We start from the raw sequence: 18,880 nt of genomic DNA, 5'->3' as shown, positions 1-18,880 counted from the left end.
AAGCAGTACGTTTATTAATATTTTCTCTTAAAAATTATATACTCACTAAAATAACTCAAGGTTTTAACTTCAAATATTTTTCCCACAATTTAAACTATTTTTTGCACTAATAGAAATATCGTTCGAAAGATTACCATAATGACTCGATTAGTATAATTTTACATGTATAAATTTTTTATTCGTACGAAAAAAAATAGTTGGTAAAAAATAATACATTATAGATATTTTGAGTTAAGTTATTAGCCAAATACGCCAATTTAGTTCATATAAAATAATGACTAACTTTGGATTTTCTATATTGCATGAAAATTATTCGTGTTGCACTGTTCTCACTCCCTAAATTCTAATAATTAAATTCACATCATTCATAACTACTTGTTCAAAAAAATTAATCTCTCTACTAGTATTTTTAATGTCAGTATTTTACATCTCAATAGAGATCCCAACTGTGAATTTGCAAATAAATTTATTGAATTTGAATTTGGTTTGATTGATTTATATTTTATTAAGTAATTTCTATAGATTATTCTAGATTCAATATTGCCATCAGTACTTGCAGAAGCTCCTTTTGTTTAAAAACTAGTTTTGTTCAAGCTAGTATTATCAGCTTTTCATAATTTTAGATAACCTGAATATATAATTTTTGCACGATGTTCCGTTATTAGTAAAACTACAAAGCATCCGACACTAAAATAGAATTTGCTATTAACTTTGGAAAATTTTTACAAAAAGAAATGACAACACCTGCCTCATTGGAACCTTATTAAATTCACTTACAATTGAATAAAAATTAAAATACTTAAATTAATTATTGTTCAACTTTTTAACAAAAATCATTTATTATTATTTAAGGATGATTTTCTCCAACGTCTAACAGAATCTCTACAACACTATAAACAAAGAAATGACTTGATTTTACAAAAAGTTCAGAAAATAGACGACTGTGAAAAAGGAGTAAATTTTATGTCGCAAATTTCCAGGCTGCATATTAGCGGATTTCTAGAAGATAAAGGTAAAATAATTAAATATTGATATTATAATATATAATTAATATTAACATTGTAATTTAAATGGTTAGAAAGATGCTTTTTGAATTGATAGTAGACACTGTATCGGCTGCATATTGTATTTTTAACATGATATTATTTGAAAAAGAAAAAAAGTTTTACAATATTACTAATTTATTAAAGAAAGATGAGGCATATTGTGTAAAGCTAAAAATAATATTTTCCCTCGTCTTAAATTTAAGAAATTTACAACCAGCTATAAACAATTTTGTTGCTACGTGTACACTATGGAATTAATATGGATATTTGTGAATTCCTCAACTCGCAGAGGCTAAAATGCTTCATTTGCTTTTTAGAATCTTATAACTCGACAAATATTTCGTGTCATTTTTATTGAAAATTCGATGCTCTACAAAAAAATTATATTTTTTGTAGTTTTACAAAAAAAACTTTAATTTTTTTTGTTGAATCTATTGGCTTAAGAGTTATTCGAGTTTGAAATTTAATTACTCTATTATTATTAATATCAAGTATAATTATTATGCAAATGCTTATTTCATAATATATACCAAATTTTTGTTGTGAAATTTTTATTTATGATCAAAATAAGCAAATACAATGCTATTCTCAAAAATTTTGATTGATTAATGAAAAGAGTGGTAATATATCAATACCTTGAATATCTACATGTGCCAATTCAATTTAAGGGAGTATTCTAGTTTAGAGACATGAATTCCAGGTCATTTTTAGATCAACGTAGAAAAGTAGAAAAATCTATTTTTTCTCTTATAATTTGTTCATTGATGTTTAAATAATTCAGAATTAAAGTAAAAAAGTTATTATTTTTAGGAGTTAGCAGTTATTGAAGTAGAGCGTTTCCAAAAATTGCTAAATGACCATACCCACGATTTACAACCCCTCTAGTAATCTGAATTGAAACAAAAGATTACTAATCCAGAATATTGTTACTATGATATATACTACGTATAAGTTAAGTTTTTTGAAAAAATGGCGACTGCTCAGATCGTTGATTTATTATTTTCTTGAGTTTTTAAAAATAGTAAACATAGAAATTTGGGATGAGTTTAGCATATAACAGAGAGGAGTCTTTTTATGGAAATTATCCTAAAATTTCAAGTAAATCGGTCCAGTAAAGCTCGAGAAATCGTGGGCATCGTATTAAATGAGACGGTTTTGACAAAAACGCGTTTAAAGTTGCGCAAAAGAAAGGAAACAGAGAAGGATTATCATGGTCAAACAGCTGTATTTCCAAAAATGATTTAAATTTTCAAAAATCCTCTCTTACACATATTCTTAAATAGTTAAACTTTGAAAACATGCAAAAAAAAGAAAAAAACTATTTTTTTTTAAATTCCACACTAAAATACACCTTAATTGAAATCAGTCTGGTCAGATTAGACTAGCACTTGCAATGACTCTTAAGATATACTAACTAAACTAAAAATATTTATATGAGGTAGGCATTGCAGTGCGCAAACCATCTATGTATTATGTGTTAGCTGCTTACTTTGCTTAAATTACATACTTCTACACTCACAACCAGTTCGATATGTTTTATAATAAAAGCTTTCTAAAAATATTTCTTATGGCTAAACAACGTTAGCCGGGCCGGCTAGTATATATATATATATGTGTATGTATGTATGTATGTATGTATGTATGTATCTAGGAAAATTTCTGATCTTTTATCGTTGGCAGAGTACCAGAAATCACTAATTATGAAAGAGCCGCTGAGGCCGTCCTCCCTGAGCTCGAGCTTGCGAGCGCGCGAAGCTTTCGCCAACGAGCTTTTTGTTTACGAAGCACTTCTGCCCGCTCTGGGTCAAGTGCAAGACAAGAGTGCTACTGCGTGGCCTAAGGTCATTATGGCCGACGAGAGGCGTCTGGTGCTCGAAGATCTACACGAAAGTGGTTACAGGATGATGAGGAACGAACGAGTTTTGGATTTGGAACATTGCGAATTAGTTGTTAAGGTTGGTGGAAATAATAACTGATGTTATATGGTTTAGCAACGGTTGGTAGTTGCTAAATTGTATCGTGTTTTGTATTACATCTCTATTCCAATAAATCAGTGTATAGACACAGCAAAACAATTGCAAGCGAAGTAAAAAGACAGCTATTTAATTTCTATATGTTACAATTTAACAAGGTAATGGCTACGATATCAGAATTTTTTTCTCATGGGATATTGTATCTTTAATAAACAGTTTTGTTAAAAATATATCTATCTGAACATATTGTATCCAAGATTTTTTTTTTGCCAAAATTCCAGAAAAACACTATTTTTTATTTCACACCTGTATGACTGACATGAAATTTTCACTTTTTGTGTTCCTGATAGATCAAGTTTTCGAAAAATACTGCAAATATTTCGTTTTCACGTTGGACATCTGTAATTGACGTGTCCTTCTACCAAATCACGTATGTCAGAAATATATCTTCCAGCTTACGTAGAACTTCTTGTCGTCAGACACATATGACTGACAAAGCGATCAAATAGTTAAATTGGGAATTTTATGACCTTCAAAAATATTAAAGCTTTCAATAATATTTAATTTACAAGAATTCAAATCAAATCTTATTTTGAAAATATTCGAAACTAATGGATTATAACGTTTTGCTTCAAGAAAAATCTAGATCTCCTGGTTTCATAAACAAGTATATAAAAGTGTTTTTTTTTTAAGTTTGAATTTGTTGAAAATGCATTTTTTATGAATACACTAAATAATTAAAATTCATTATTCTTGTAATACTTTCATAAACTTTTATATAGATGACACAGGCCTTGAATAAATATTCAGAAAAATCATATATCCGGAAGTTAGTCTTTAAATTTAGGTAAAAAAAATAATACCAACCTTTTTAAAGAAAAAGGTAAAATCACAAAAGGTGAAAATTCGAAAATTTTATTCAAAAAGTTAAAATAGTAATTCAGAGATAAGTCTATATTTTATTTCGACAGCAATTAGAACTGCTAGAAAATACTAAATCTATAAATAGGTGAAGACTTTTTGTTTAAGATTTAACAGAATGTTTCATGAGAAGCAACCCATCGGTTATCCGTCATCCATGGCGATTATATTAGATACATGTATCTAATTTGTTGCAGCTTTGCCTACAAAGGAAATTATATTTAAGATCTTATGAACTCATGTGGCAATTTGATATAATGCTGCTCGATATCAAAATTGACCGATGTTGGGTGAACCCGGAAACAATTTGTCGAAGCCCACGCCCTTAACCGAAAACGCCTTAGATGAACTTGAGTATAGCTGGCTCATATGATATAATTTTAAAAATTCATTTATTTATACAAAAACCTAAAATAAAATATATACAGATTATAACATTTTCTGTAAAAAAATTAAAAATTTAATGTGCATGTAACAAATAGTCATGCCTGATCCCAAAATGACCGATTGACTCTTCCAAAACGGCTGCTTTTATCAAAAATATTGTTCACAAAAAAGCTTTATTACTGATTAATTATTTCACAAAATATGTGTGTCCTATATGAATAATCAATTATTTTGCTCATAGTATCGAGCTTTAAGTTCATTTTGTGATTTTTATTTTTTTTAGGAAATAGCAAAATTTCACGCTAAATCAATTCTTTTGAAGCGCAAAAAACCAGAAAAATTCTATGAAATTAGCAATAATCTACATCACGTTGTCTTTGGTGAAGACGGTCGAGAGCATTTTAGCGAAATGTTAGAAGTTTCATTTGCCAGAGGTTTGGATAGCTATAAAAATATAAAAAGGTAAATTTAGTATAATTAATAGTATCATATTTATCTCAAAACTTTTTTGGAAGGAGTTAAATTTTAAAAATTGTATTGCAGGAATTCTTCAACAAAAATACTGACAACGTTGGAGCGGCTGAAAGGTAGAATATTCGACCTGATGTACCAGATGTCGAAATCGGTCGATTACTTATTAGTAATATGTCACGGAGATCTATGGCTGAATAATATCATGTTTCGATATGATCACCAAGGTTAGCAATTTATTTAATTTTTCTATTATCCGTCATTGCGTTTATTTTCATTCAGGTTGTTCATAATAAATCATTTCAGTTCTTAGCGAAATTGAAATTTTGCAATAAAACGTTTCAAAATTCACCTTAGCACATTAGGCACGCGTGATTAGATTCAAATTGGTGGATTTAATGAAAATAAATATAATGATTTGAGATATTATATTAGATTTTATTAACTTTTGATAAACCAAATTTTAGACAAAAAATGAAATGTCTTGAAATGTCTTATGTTAATGATATAATTTATATGCAACTTTAAATAATGTAATAAATAAGCTCTAAATTTTTTTTGAATTTTGAGAAATCTATTTTTGAGAAATTTGAAAAATGTTGAAAGCTATCGCGCTGCGTAGCTGTTTTAGAAACAAAAAGAAATGCGTCAGCGCCGCATCGCAAAATAACGCATAAACAATGGTACGGAACCCTTACAATTAAAAATATTAACAAATTTTGAGCCTATAAATAATTTTTTTAAAATAATGTTTGGGCATAAAATTGTGTTTTATTTTTTTCACACGATTCTAGAAACTGCTAGACAACCTGCCTTGTCAAAATTTTAATCAGTTCTTCATTCTCTTACAAGAGAAATATTTTTTGATCACACACACGTCCATTTCTTTTAAAGTATGCCAAAATGTTCAGAAACCATTGAAACTTAAAAATATATAAAGAACATTTTCGATTTTTTGCGATTACTATATAAGTTGTAAGTTCAAAAACAAGGAAAATAAATAGGTTCTATATAAAAACGTTAAAAGATACCTAAACGTTAAAGTAAATTTAGGATAAGTCCTTATTGAAGTATATTGAATATTTTTATGATAAATATAAAAAATATACGTATTTTACAAATCTCTATTACATATCTGATAATTGGAAATGCCTAAGTAATTATGGTCTATAGCCATGTTTTTGTACATTTTTATTCTACAATAACAAATGATCTTGACCAACATTAAAAATTATTGAAAAACTTAAAATAGCATCAACATTCTATTATATTCGAATGATTGTATATTATTGTAAACTTCTATTAATGAAATACTTCAATTCAATAGATCACATAAATACACGATGATGTTTTAACCTAAATTTATTTAATGGTTGCAACGAAGCAGATGTAATATAATTTCTAAATGTATTTATAATATATTATTTATCATAAATAATATATGTCACTTAACAAGATTTATATGGTATGTCAAAATTAATAAAAATTTGTGATTAATGCTTTAGTAAATCAATTCAAGGTTGAAACCCATCAACAATTAGGTAATAAAATAATTTTATAGATGCTGAACGGGTGATTCATAATTGTTAATCATTGTAATGCGTGTCTAATAGTCAATAATGATGATATACTATATGTTATTCATCTTATTAAATAATTAAAATTATATATGATTTATTATTAAACATCAATTAAAATTTGTATCTGATAAAATAGGTGCTTTGGTATCCGATACACCTGTCAAAAGTTAATTGTCTTAATCTTCATGGGAACCACAATGTGTTAAATTAATTGATCGTGTAATCGACAATTACTTTGGTCAAAGGTTTAGTTGATGGAAGCATTGAAAAAAATATATACTGTTTGAAGCAAATGATATTTATGTGTATACAAAATTAAAATATCGATAATTCAACGTATCATAAAGAGTAAAAAAAAATCTGAATAATACAGAGATATTAATGCTAGGCTTTTGTTCAAACCCCTTATTTGTGGTTTTATGTAAGTTGCAAAATGTCACTAAAAATTAATATTTTATTAACTAAAATTAGCTTGAAGGAAATTAATATGTATCAAATTAAATTACTTTTAAAATTTAAACAGTAAACCTATATAAATCTTATACAAAAACAAATCGAAAACATCTCAAACAATTCCTAAATCTATGTACTAGTATGGTGATAAATTACTTGCAATATTTATATACAGCAGTCAGTGGTAGGAAAGCTGGGGTAAATTACTCCAAATGAGGTGAAAATGGAATTTTTGTGGGTAAAAAACACGTTTGTTTAAATTAATATTTACTATATTTTCTTCGTAATTGTCTATATGAGGGTAATTTCGTTTCGCCATGGGGGTAATATCAACTTAGACAAAAATATTTTGGAGTAATTATTAAAAAAGTTTCCCGACCGCTAATGTAGGTTGTTCCAGAATTGAAAACGAGATAACAGGGACGATTGCAACCATATTAATGAAAATCAGAAAAATCATTTCTATGGAGTTTGAAAATTATATGCATTTTAGTAAAACGTTTTGCTTAAACTGTAACTATTTTTCGGTTATTGGCGTTAATTTTTATTATTTTATCATTCAAACTCTGGAACCGCAACACTAATATTTTCTGAACCACAGTAAAAAATATTAGTGCAATTGCCATAATTTTGTTAGAATTATCACTATTTGTTGAACCACAAATTTATAATCTTTAAAAAAGCTTTGAAAAATAATATGCTAAGGTACATTGGAAAATACCAATGAGAGTGGGTATTTAATCAGAATTTTAAATAGTAGAATACGTGTTAGTTCCATACTAAAAAAACTAGTAAAAAAATAAGAACCGCAAATGTGTTCATCCATCTTTCAAACCTTCTTGAATTTTCATATTGCCAAATTTATATGTTTGTGCTAAAGGAATATAATTTTTAAACAGAATAGGATAATTTTTTTCATATTTGTTCTACCCTGTTTCGATTTGACGTTGAGTTGTGGAACACTCTATAGATAAATTATTCAAGAAATTTGTCAAGTTATATTTATGTAACTGTTTGATATTTTTTCTAACTTTACTCATAATGATGTCACCAAGTTTTGGCTTGGATATATATAGAGGAGCTGACTAGAAATTTATAAATTAGACCACAAATTTAAGAAGCAACTTGTAGAAGCAATATTTGATGTATCAGGATCCACTATAAGCTCTAAAGATTTATTTTTTTACTGTTAATTAATTAATATAGATTACATTAATTTATAGAGTTTACTCTACTTAGTTCATTACGTTATCTAAATTAATCTAATGGCAAATTGCTGGTACTTTTCGTACCATAATTTAAATATTCAAAGAATGAAATTTAGTAAAAAAATGTTTTTCGAAAATTAAAAAAAAAAATTAAAAAAAATATTTCCAAAAGCAATCGTTTCCTCAACACAAGCAAAAGTTTTTTGAATCGCTTAGTTCTCTCAAAAACTTCCATTTTTTGCATATTTATCTTTAAATACCCGAAACGGCTAGACCTGCCCTTTCTAAAAACTAATCAGCACATTTTCCTATCAATAGGAACTGAATATTTTTTGAACCATTCAAATCGGTTGATTCGTTGTTGACAAAAACGAGGACGAGAAATTGTATCCATACGTACATACACACACACATCCATTTTTTCTAAGGTATAACAAAATGTTCAAAAACGTTAAGATATTTCTAAAAAATTTCAATTTCGATTTGTGAACGATTACAATAACTACTATACGGGAAATTAAAATAATGAAGAATGAACATAACAAAATAGTGCGATTACATTTTGCAGTAAACTTTCCTGACAAATTCAGCTCGAAAATTTTAGTTATTTTCATCAATCAATTTATTTGATTTTGTAAAAACTTCATTATTACAAGTATACAAACGTATACTATTTATTATACTATTTCATGAAATTATATTTTTATTTGCAGGTAAACCAACAGATTTGCGTTTTGTGGATTTTCAAGCATGTTCCTTAGCTCATCCAAGTACAGATTTAATGAGATTTATTTACACGAGCACATCTAGTCAAATTAGGAAACAACATTTGAAAAATTTGATCAAGCTTTATTTGGACACAATCGTATCAGAAATAGTGTCAAATCTTGAATGCAAATGTGATAAATATTTAGCTAAAAATAATAACGAAACCAAAACTAAAACTTTAAACTTGGATAATCATATTAAAGCAGAAACTGGATTGCATGAATCTTCAAATTTAAGTCAACATAATGAAACTAATGAAAATACTTGTGAAATACACTCACCGAACAGCAATGATTTTTTATCCAAGTTTATGGACAGTTTAGAATTTAATACATTTTTTGAAGATTTTAAAAATAGATCTTTCTATGGTTTTGTTACCGCTCTTTGGTTATTACCAGTGATCACCATGGATCTGGACCAAAAATTATTTTCGAATGAAAATGATTATAGCCAAGACAATATTGAAAACTACGATGACAACAAAGAAATAAATTATGATAACATTAAACTGCCATCAGAAGATGATCTACGTAAGATGCTCTGTAATGCAGAATATCATAATAAAATTGAGCAATTGATTGAAGAATTTTCAGAAAATGGATGGCTGTATAATCTACAGTAAATTGATATTACTGAAAACTATTTTGTTTTTAGTTTTAAGTATATAGTTTTATGCATAAGTATTTTAGGTATTAGTAAAATAAAAACAAACTAGTAATCAAATGCTATCCATAAAAAAATTATTAAAGTTTTTTTTAATATGATGTACAGAATAATATGTAAAAAATTTCTAGTGAAAACCAATATTTATAAATGTATAATTTATATTTAATATATTGATTAAAATTATAAGTAAGTATAAAAACTATCTGTTATCTCATTATTTGAAACAAATAAAAAAACCCAAACCAGGTTATATTTACATATAATTTATTGTATAAATATTAAAATATAAATCACTTCTCTATTTGCTTGATTATCTATGTGCATGAGACATTTTTTATGGGCTTATTCTGTCGGGAAGAAAGTTTTTTTCCAAAAAGGCAAAAATTTAAAAATTCTCAAAAATCTAATTTTTTTAAGTTAAATTTAAAAAAAATTAATCTTTTTAAAAAAAAAATTTTTGGTAAGGAAAGTTCCAGCAAGGCACGATGCCATACACTACTAGTTATTATGATATTTTTTGTAATTATACTGCAAGACTGTCTTGCGTAGCGTTTCTCATATAAAATGATACTAAAAACTGTCAAAATGTTATGTGGTTGCTGTGCAGTCAGGCGTTTTATCGTACGTGCATCTTTGCGATGTGGCATAATAACATATGAGTGAAGTTACATTTTATGCGTAAAACGCCTGACTGCACAGCAAATATATAGCATTTTGACAGTTTTTAGTACCACTTTATATGAAAATCGGTACGTAATATAGTCTTGCCATAACATTTACGATACCATATTTGATCCCTGATTTATATGGGGGATTTTTTTCTCTCTTTTATTAATAATCATCGGAACATAAATTCTATAAATTATTTTCATTTACATTATTTACATATAATAATGTAAAGTATCTACCCTAGTGAGTAATGATTTAAAATTGGTATATTCATAAGAAAATGTTCATAAAGTAAAAAATGATGAAATCTAAGAAATGCATCAAGTGATGAACAGTTCCTTACAGTGGTGTTAATACATTTTTTTTTAGAATTTTAGAAATTAGCAACAACTGAATCAAAATTTTGAAAATAACATTTGTTCATTTTGAACATAAATAAAAAAAATACAACAAGAATTTAATATATTTTATAAAATAAGTATTTACCTACAAAGAAAAACCAAAAAACTTTGGTTGAAATGCCGACTATCCTAAAGTTAATATCAAGACAAACCTCATACATTTTTTTTTTTATCAATTTGGAAGCATATGAGGCCCTGGGAGCAAAGAAGTTTGAAAATATCCATATTAACCCCAAAATATGTAATGTGTCTTTACTTATTAGTAGACTTGAAATAAAGCATTGAAAACTTTAATTTAACCCTATGTTAAACCTTTTTCGGTATGAAATTGATCGAACATCATCCTTGATAGCCTATTAGATTGTTTAGTCAGCCTAAGTTTATATTTCTGTTTCTTCTGCTTACTCAACATAAGACTAGTAATTTGGTAGTTATGATTAATCAAGCCAATTTTTTGTTACAACTCAACACTAAAGAAAACATTGCAGAATCCGCAAATTTTCGAATAACCTTTCAACTCTGAATCATTACCAAAATCGACACGATTTATTTGAAATAATAACGCAAAAAATCCAAAACAAAAAAAAAACGTTTTAATAAAGTAGCCATAAACTTATTATTCTTCCAAAACATTACATAATACGGAATAAATTAACATACATTTAAAAATAGAACATTAGTGAATCTTTGACCTATTACAATTGAAAATGTTTTGATGCTATCATCGCGCTAATTAAAGATATAGCGTAATTCTAATTACCTACTTATGTTAAGTGGATATAATACACGTGAATTCATTAGAATAATAAAAAGATCGTTTTTTGGATTATGTGGACGAAAATATTAACTTCACATCTAAGATTCTAAACACAAAATTTATACGGAATTAGTAATTTATTTAGCGAAGGTTCAATTATAGTATAGTGATACTGTAAGAAAGTCTAAAGAGCCACAAAATGTCACTACACAGTTTTATTATTATTAAAAAGATATGATAGTCTAACTGTGATATTCTCTTCATTTTTAGGAATGAATTGAAACAATTATTTTGTTTTAATAACAATGAAAAAATATTAAAATACAATTTGCTTAACTTGCCTTATTAATGTATTTGTTACATAAAATTTCTGACTTTAGAATGATTATTAAAACGTTGGATATGTTGAAGATGAGATAATACTTGACTACAAAAAATCCTTCAAATTCACATTTGTATTAAAAATTCTAACATGTTTGTATCTAATTTTGAAAATAAAGAATATTACAGTGAAAAATATTAAAGTTATTATAAAGTTCATAGTGATAACCAGAGGTGCATTTGCCTTAAAATAAATTCCTAAACTTCGGGTTTTATACACAAATGAAATAATTTTATTTTTTCCAATTTCTTAAAAAATTAACCCCCTTTCTGTCCAAGTTTTACTAATTAACCTTTTTTTCTCTTAAATTTTTGTATTTTTGTCATTTTTTATAATTTTACAATTTTAATTCATTAAATGTTAATTGGACATTTTCTAAAAAATTTTCAAAATATTTTTTTTCTGAATTTTTTTGTCGATAATCTTCAAAATATTGTAAAATCAGTACCACTTATAACCAAACTAGTCTGTTTTAGAGATAACTTCAGAATTAAATTTTCGTATAGAGAATACCAAGTACATGCCATATTAAATTAAAACACACAATTATGATAAAAAAAGTCTAGTTTGAAATTTCAAATAGTTTATACACAAATAACATTTCGGGTACTGTTACATTATTAGGAAGTCCTGACTTAGTTAAAATCCTATATAATGATGAAAATTCTTCAACCAAAAACAGAAAAGTTTCACTCGAGTAGTTGAAAAGTTTTTCTCAAAGAGAATATTCCCATATTTTTTATTTAAGTATCAAAATCAAAATTCAAGAAAAATGCTTTTTTTCTAGTTCTAATAAATAAAAAATACACGCTCTTTATCAAAATGATTTGCGGAAAATTTATTGAATTATTTAGACAAATTTCAGGGGGATTGATGTCAATAAATTCATACTAATAAAACTGTTTATTTTTCTACTATACAAAATTACAAAAATATAAATATTGTTTTAAGCATAAACTTCATATAACTTCACTCTATGTAATTACTTTAAACTTGTAAAAAAAAATGGAAATGCAATTCTTAATGTATTTCTTTTGGTATTCCATATTTTTAGTAGAAAGCTCAATAAATCATTAAAAACAAATTTAACTATAAACAATTTTATCAATTGCTTTAAACCGGTGCAGCAGTTTTTAAGAATACGCCTATGAAAAATAAATTTTAGCTGAAAATATACTTCTCTAATTATTTGTCAAATTAACTTAAATTAATTAAGTTAAAGTTTAATTAAATTAACTAAAATTAATTATGTCAAACAACTTGAGATTTCAGCCAAAGTCAAATTCAGAAATAATTGAATTTCTGGTTCACACGTAAACTTGTATGTAATTTAACGATTAATGTAATTTTGATCAAAAATTAACAATAATCAATGCATTTTCCATGTTTCATAAAAACTTGTCAGTTTACGTTATTAGTAATTGTCAATTATAATAAATCATTTTTTTAATAATGTTTAACTATTATATTAGTATATCATTTGAAGCCAAGAAATCTGTTCGTGTAAAGGTCAAAGGTTAGACGTTAGTGAATTGTATATTAAAGACGATTTAGTTAATGCAGATTTAAATGTTAAGATCTTGGTTAAAGGTAAACTTCAGGTGAGAATGATGATGATGAAAGGTAATTTTTTGTTCGACGTGAGAATACTGTAATCCATTGGGTTAGGAGGGAAACAACTATTTTGTATTTAGCGTCGGATTAATAGTATCACTATAGCCTAAGTTATGGATATACTATTTATTTCAATAAATGTTACAGATTAGCTTTAATAAAATATGTATCTTCTGAAAGATAGAATTAATCAAACAGTTGTATCATGCCTGCATGAGAGAATATATCCAATAACTTTTAATTATTTTCTATTCTATTTTGAATTTGAATTGAAATTGGCAAAATATTTTCAGATTGGTTTTGGCATAATGGTAAAACTATTTTTTGATTTTACCAATTTGTTAAAAACTTTAACGGCGGTTTAAACACCACAAGGTCGCAATATCAAATTTCGCCCTAAACACAACCGGATTACAGGAAGGAAGGTCAAAAGATGTTTTTGAGCAAAAATAATACTGTATAATGGAAATAAGAAGAACTTGAATAGACAAATTGAAAATTGAATAGCCAAAATTATATATGCAATTAAAATTAATGTATATATTGGAATGAAAGCGTTATCGATTATCTTAAATTACAATAGGCATACTAAAAGTGGTTGAATTATAAAAATTTATTAAAATTTGGAATAATGGGCCGAGTGTTTAGAACATAATTTTTAAAATATCAATTGAAAATCACTTATATTAGTTTTATTGAATACAAACTGTACAAAACAAAGCTTTGCGACTGGCACTTAAATCAAGAGCCCCACATACTAGACAATATTACTCTACAAAATACATACATGAACAGGCTGATGTACAGAGAGTAGTCGGAACAAATAAAAAAGCTCACTGGGAATTTTTTTTATCTTGGGTGCAAAGAACATGGCTACAGGAACGTCAAGGCTCTTGGCCATTATACCCGGAAAATGGCCCAACTATATCCTAATAGACCTAGAACTGCAATTGGAACCTAATATTTTATTACGAACGAGCACATTGTTTTTGCATTTTTTGAAGTAAAACTTTTTTAGGCGCGACTAGGGTGTAAATCCGTACAAATGCAACGGAAGTGCGTTACGGCAAGGTCGAGTACTAATGATTCGTCATTCGCTCTCGATGATATCATTTCTATACGGGTCAATTCTAATTGGTCGTCGTATTTGTGCGAGGCTTCTTTGTACGCGTGACTTTATACGTGCGTACATCACCAAAAGCGTGAAGCATATTGTTAATTTTTCGGTGTTTCATGTCATTACATTTTAAGGTTAAATATTAGTAAAAATATTGAGTTAATAAAAAATTTCTGGGTCGAAAAAATATTTTATCCTGTCCCCCATAAATAATTATAGTGCAAATAATAAAGTAAATGAAAAATCTGTACCGTGTAAGAAACGTAAGTTTATTGAAGTAATTTGTATTATTTGTGGTTACTATGTGGAGAAATTATTTTATATACAAGACAGATACTACAACTGTTCAAAGAATGAAACTGTATCGCAAGTCCTTATGCACTAATGATTCGTCACTAAGTTCTAATTGATGAAGACATATTTATTGATTATTTATTACATATGTTACTACGCGGACTTTAGTTTTAGAAGTGAGAAAATTAAGCTCGATCCAAATCCGCTATCCCCTCTACAGGGTAGCAACCATCTGGTGTAAAAGCTCAATGGCATGAAGATTGCCGCCTTCATGGCCAATATAATTAAATGAAAATACGCCCGAAAGATAGTTCTAATAAAAACACAGAGCTTAAAGAACTCTCAAGCCAATAGATTTATCAAAGAATTGTAGACAACTTTTTTGCAGAGCATCGAATTTTCAATAAAACATGACACGAATTGTTAATTTTGATTTATTTGTCGCCGTGTTAAAAAATTCTAAAAACCAAATGGAATTTTTTCCATGTTATTTCCTTAAGGAACTTTGGAGTTTGGACTATCTTGCGAGCCCCTGGAAGCAAAGAAATTCAAAAATATCCATATTAGGAACTAATTACCCTAATTATATATATACATACATACACACATATATATATATATATATATATATATATATATGTGTGTGTGTGTGTGTGCTCGTATCTGCGTTATCCAGAACAATGTTCGAGCAACTGCGTGCAAGTAATCCATACTGTTTGTAATTAATTACATCGAACATCTGCGGTGAATGGTTGGTTACACTTCAAAGTTGAAACGCAATGTGGTTCCATGTAAAGATCATGGAATATTACATTATATTCTGACATACCTAAATATCAGTATTGATTAGTGATCACTTGGATTTATTTATTACGTCCGACGATGCTTTTTGTTATTGATTGCTTAAGTAATGAATAGTCTGGCCTTTTTAATTATCTTGCGAATATTAATTATATAAAACTATACGTTAGAGAATATAAGAACTATTTTCGGCATTGACGAAATCTAAATAATTTTCCTAGTCCATTAAAGCTATCAGGAAAATACATAGTATGATCTCGAGTTCCATATATTGGAATTGTATTTCTTATGTCCACTTTTTAAACCTTTTTTTACACAGCAATTAGAACTTACGAGCACTATGAGCCATTATGATGATAACTAATTAACTACATTACTTTATTAGAAAACAATTGAATGATTGCTTTGTCTATATTTAATACATTGTTAGAATTTTTCTTATATATTTTCTTATATGATAATGTGTCATATAAAAGGTGTGATAATATATTATGTAGCTTCAGTTAACCAAAGATTTGCACTTATCTGATAATTATAAAGAAACAGCTCGACAGATCGACGAAGAAAAATACATGTGTATTTGGTGTACCTTGCGTTTTCCTCTATGACTTAAATTTTTGAAATCAGTTTAGCCGTTTTTGAGAAAACGTCAACAAAAGGCCAAACTTTGACTCACATACAAACATAAACAGACAAATAATTTTTATTGGTGTCAAACGAATCAGAATGACTTGAAACGTAGAGAAAACTAAATTAGCGAATCGAATATGTAAATCGGAAATCAAAATTCTGCTTCGGGAAGTTAATACTCATATATAGTCAAAAGTATTCTTCAAGACTATCAAGAAAATAGATAAATTCGTAATAAAGATAAAAAAAATATTGGCTTATTTTAAGTCTACTAATAATAGTAAAAATCACCTTTTAACCTTTCATCTTTTTTCTATATCGCTCTAAAAAACTGAATTACAAAACGGAAATCTTCGAAAATAAAAAAATTAACTAAATTTACAAACAAATTAATTTTTGATGACGGCACGAGTGGTTAAAGTTGATAAATTCTTAAAAAAAAATATTATGGTTTTTAATAGTTGTTTAACCAACTTCCACCAAATGGTGAATTTTCAACATCCAAATTTTGCCAACATTAAATGTCTCTATAATTGCTCACATTAATGATTATTCTCCGATTTTATATGAATTTATTGTACTTATAAATACATAGTTTTAAAAAAATAATATATTGAACCATCAAATTAGAAATAAATTAATAGCAAAGAACGTCACGCTCTACAGTTTCAAACCAATTTCATAAAATTTTAATCTGCAAGTTCTAGAAGCATTTGTTTAATAATTTCACACAAGCATTTAATTTTGTTATTTACACATCATATTATCTTAATTTGAGAAAAAAATGAAGCCGGATCTCGCAAAAACGCTGTCAGAATAGATTAATTAAATTACATGTCTTTGACTTATGCTAAAATTAATTTGAATTTTATTAACTCATCTGGAAATCTATAAATAATGTAGAGTCTAAAAAATGTAAATGAGTTTTAAATCGCTACATCTATAATAATAGAATATAAACAAGCTGAAGCAATAACAAAGAATTTTGGGTGTCATAAAAATTGTAGTTGCTTTTAACCATTAACAAATTATATACAAATAGCCAACAGTTAATGAATTACCAAAGACATATTTTCATATCTATTTTTTTAATTTTTTAATATCGTCGTATAATGTTGATATTCTAACTTGAAATTGATCTTTTTAGTGAATTTTTTCTCATGCATAATATTATTGTTTCATCGCCAATTACTAATTAATTTCATGCAAACTGACAGGCAGTCTCCAAACAATAATATATAGATATACAAAATCCCAAATTCATAATTGAAGGACATTCTTTCAACGATCATATTTAAATACAATGCAGAAAATTTACTGATATCTTTTATACAAAAATGCAAGATTATAAATAAAGAAAGTTTATTTTGTGGGAAGCATCTTCTATATTTCTTGTTACAATATTATATAATACATCTCAAGAATTAAATAGAGTATTCTTAACGCGGGTGTCAAATTCGCGGGTCAGGAACATTTGTGAAATTTATATTTATTTATTTAAATTAAAAAATAGTTCTAGAAAAATATTTACTCAAAATTCTTGTTTTATATAAAAACATGCCACAATTACATGTGTATTACTATCAATAAGATGGTCGTGAGCAAATATGCCTAGCCTGATGTCAACCGTCTAGCCAACTCAAGACTTGGCCAGATTGATATCAAGCAGTAGTGATATCGGTTTTTACTTGAAAATATGTATAACATATTTTGAAGTAAACGATAGTTTTCTTTCCGGCATTGCTGGATCAAATTAATGAATCATGGAAGATGAAAAAAAAATTTATCCCATGTAAATTTGCTTTCGAAACTTTAAACGCGTTTTTCGCGAAATGGTGTTTTCAAAATCGGTGACCAATATAACACGAAAACGGCTAATCCGATTAGTCTCGAATTTTGACAGGATCTTTTTAAATATATTTTTTAGTGATTAATCGAAGATTTTTCCTATCTGATAAATATTTTGGTTTTTATGTACAATTCAAGGCGAAAAACCTATTTTTTTTTAGGAAACCGCCATTTTGTCATAAATTATTATTTTGCTTATTGCTTCGATTAATTACTAGATTCAACATTTCTTTATTGAATTTTTTTTGGTTTTTTAATTTTGGATGACTTGCTTCAGAGATAAAGTGGTCACCGCAAAACGTGTTTTTCGAGAGGTGTTCCCGCAGATCTGTTGTTACTTTTTTTTTAGTATTTATTTTTAAAATATAGTTAAAAGATGCCTTTATATGTGTATTAATTTTGGTTAAGATACATTCAATAGTTTTCATAGAAAAAAATCTAGAAAAATGGCTTTTTTCCGGCCAGTTAAGTATATATAACCCCCTAAGTGATGCATATAATTTTATTTATTTGCCACACTTTATTTGCAAAAAAATATATTTTTATTATGTTTTTCTTCAATAATACTCTGCGTATTTTTAGTTTAATTAGTAATTATTTTATTATTTTAGCTGATTAGAAGACAAATGTATCCCAGTTGTGATACATTTTTAACAAACTCGAATATGATTTTTCCAGAAATGAGGCTGATAGGCAATTTTCACTTGGTATCATAATTTAGATCTACAATATCAAATAAATATTACTACTCATATTACTACTACCTGATCGGCGGTGATCCATGTTCTTACCACAAAACAATAGCCATTTTGTATTACTACAAAGTTTAATAAATTGTTTTACAAAAAGCAGCCCAAGACGGCCTTCGAGTTCGACACACTTGACATAAACCAT

General features: G+C 27.3%; 1 protein-coding gene across 1 annotated transcript in view; it reads left to right on the top strand.

The window, feature by feature from the left end:
• The window catches only part of LOC113374780, a 36,525-nt gene that overhangs the window by 10,801 nt on the left and 6,844 nt on the right, over window positions 1-18,880 (top strand). The window contains exons 3-8 of the mRNA XM_026614746.1: window positions 853-1,012; window positions 2,727-3,001; window positions 4,611-4,789; window positions 4,871-5,025; window positions 8,753-9,425; window positions 13,169-13,283. Of these exons, the coding sequence (XP_026470531.1) occupies window positions 853-1,012; window positions 2,727-3,001; window positions 4,611-4,789; window positions 4,871-5,025; window positions 8,753-9,425; window positions 13,169-13,283 (1,557 nt within the window). The remainder of the gene's footprint in view (window positions 1-852; window positions 1,013-2,726; window positions 3,002-4,610; window positions 4,790-4,870; window positions 5,026-8,752; window positions 9,426-13,168; window positions 13,284-18,880) is intronic.

Source organism: Ctenocephalides felis, unplaced genomic scaffold (assembly GCF_003426905.1).
Source record: "Ctenocephalides felis isolate EL2017-DRISC unplaced genomic scaffold, ASM342690v1 CF-g0.4_SCAFFOLD_01886, whole genome shotgun sequence".
In the NCBI taxonomy this organism is placed as follows: domain Eukaryota; kingdom Metazoa; phylum Arthropoda; class Insecta; order Siphonaptera; family Pulicidae; genus Ctenocephalides; species Ctenocephalides felis.
This window is presented reverse-complemented; position numbering and strand designations above follow the sequence as displayed.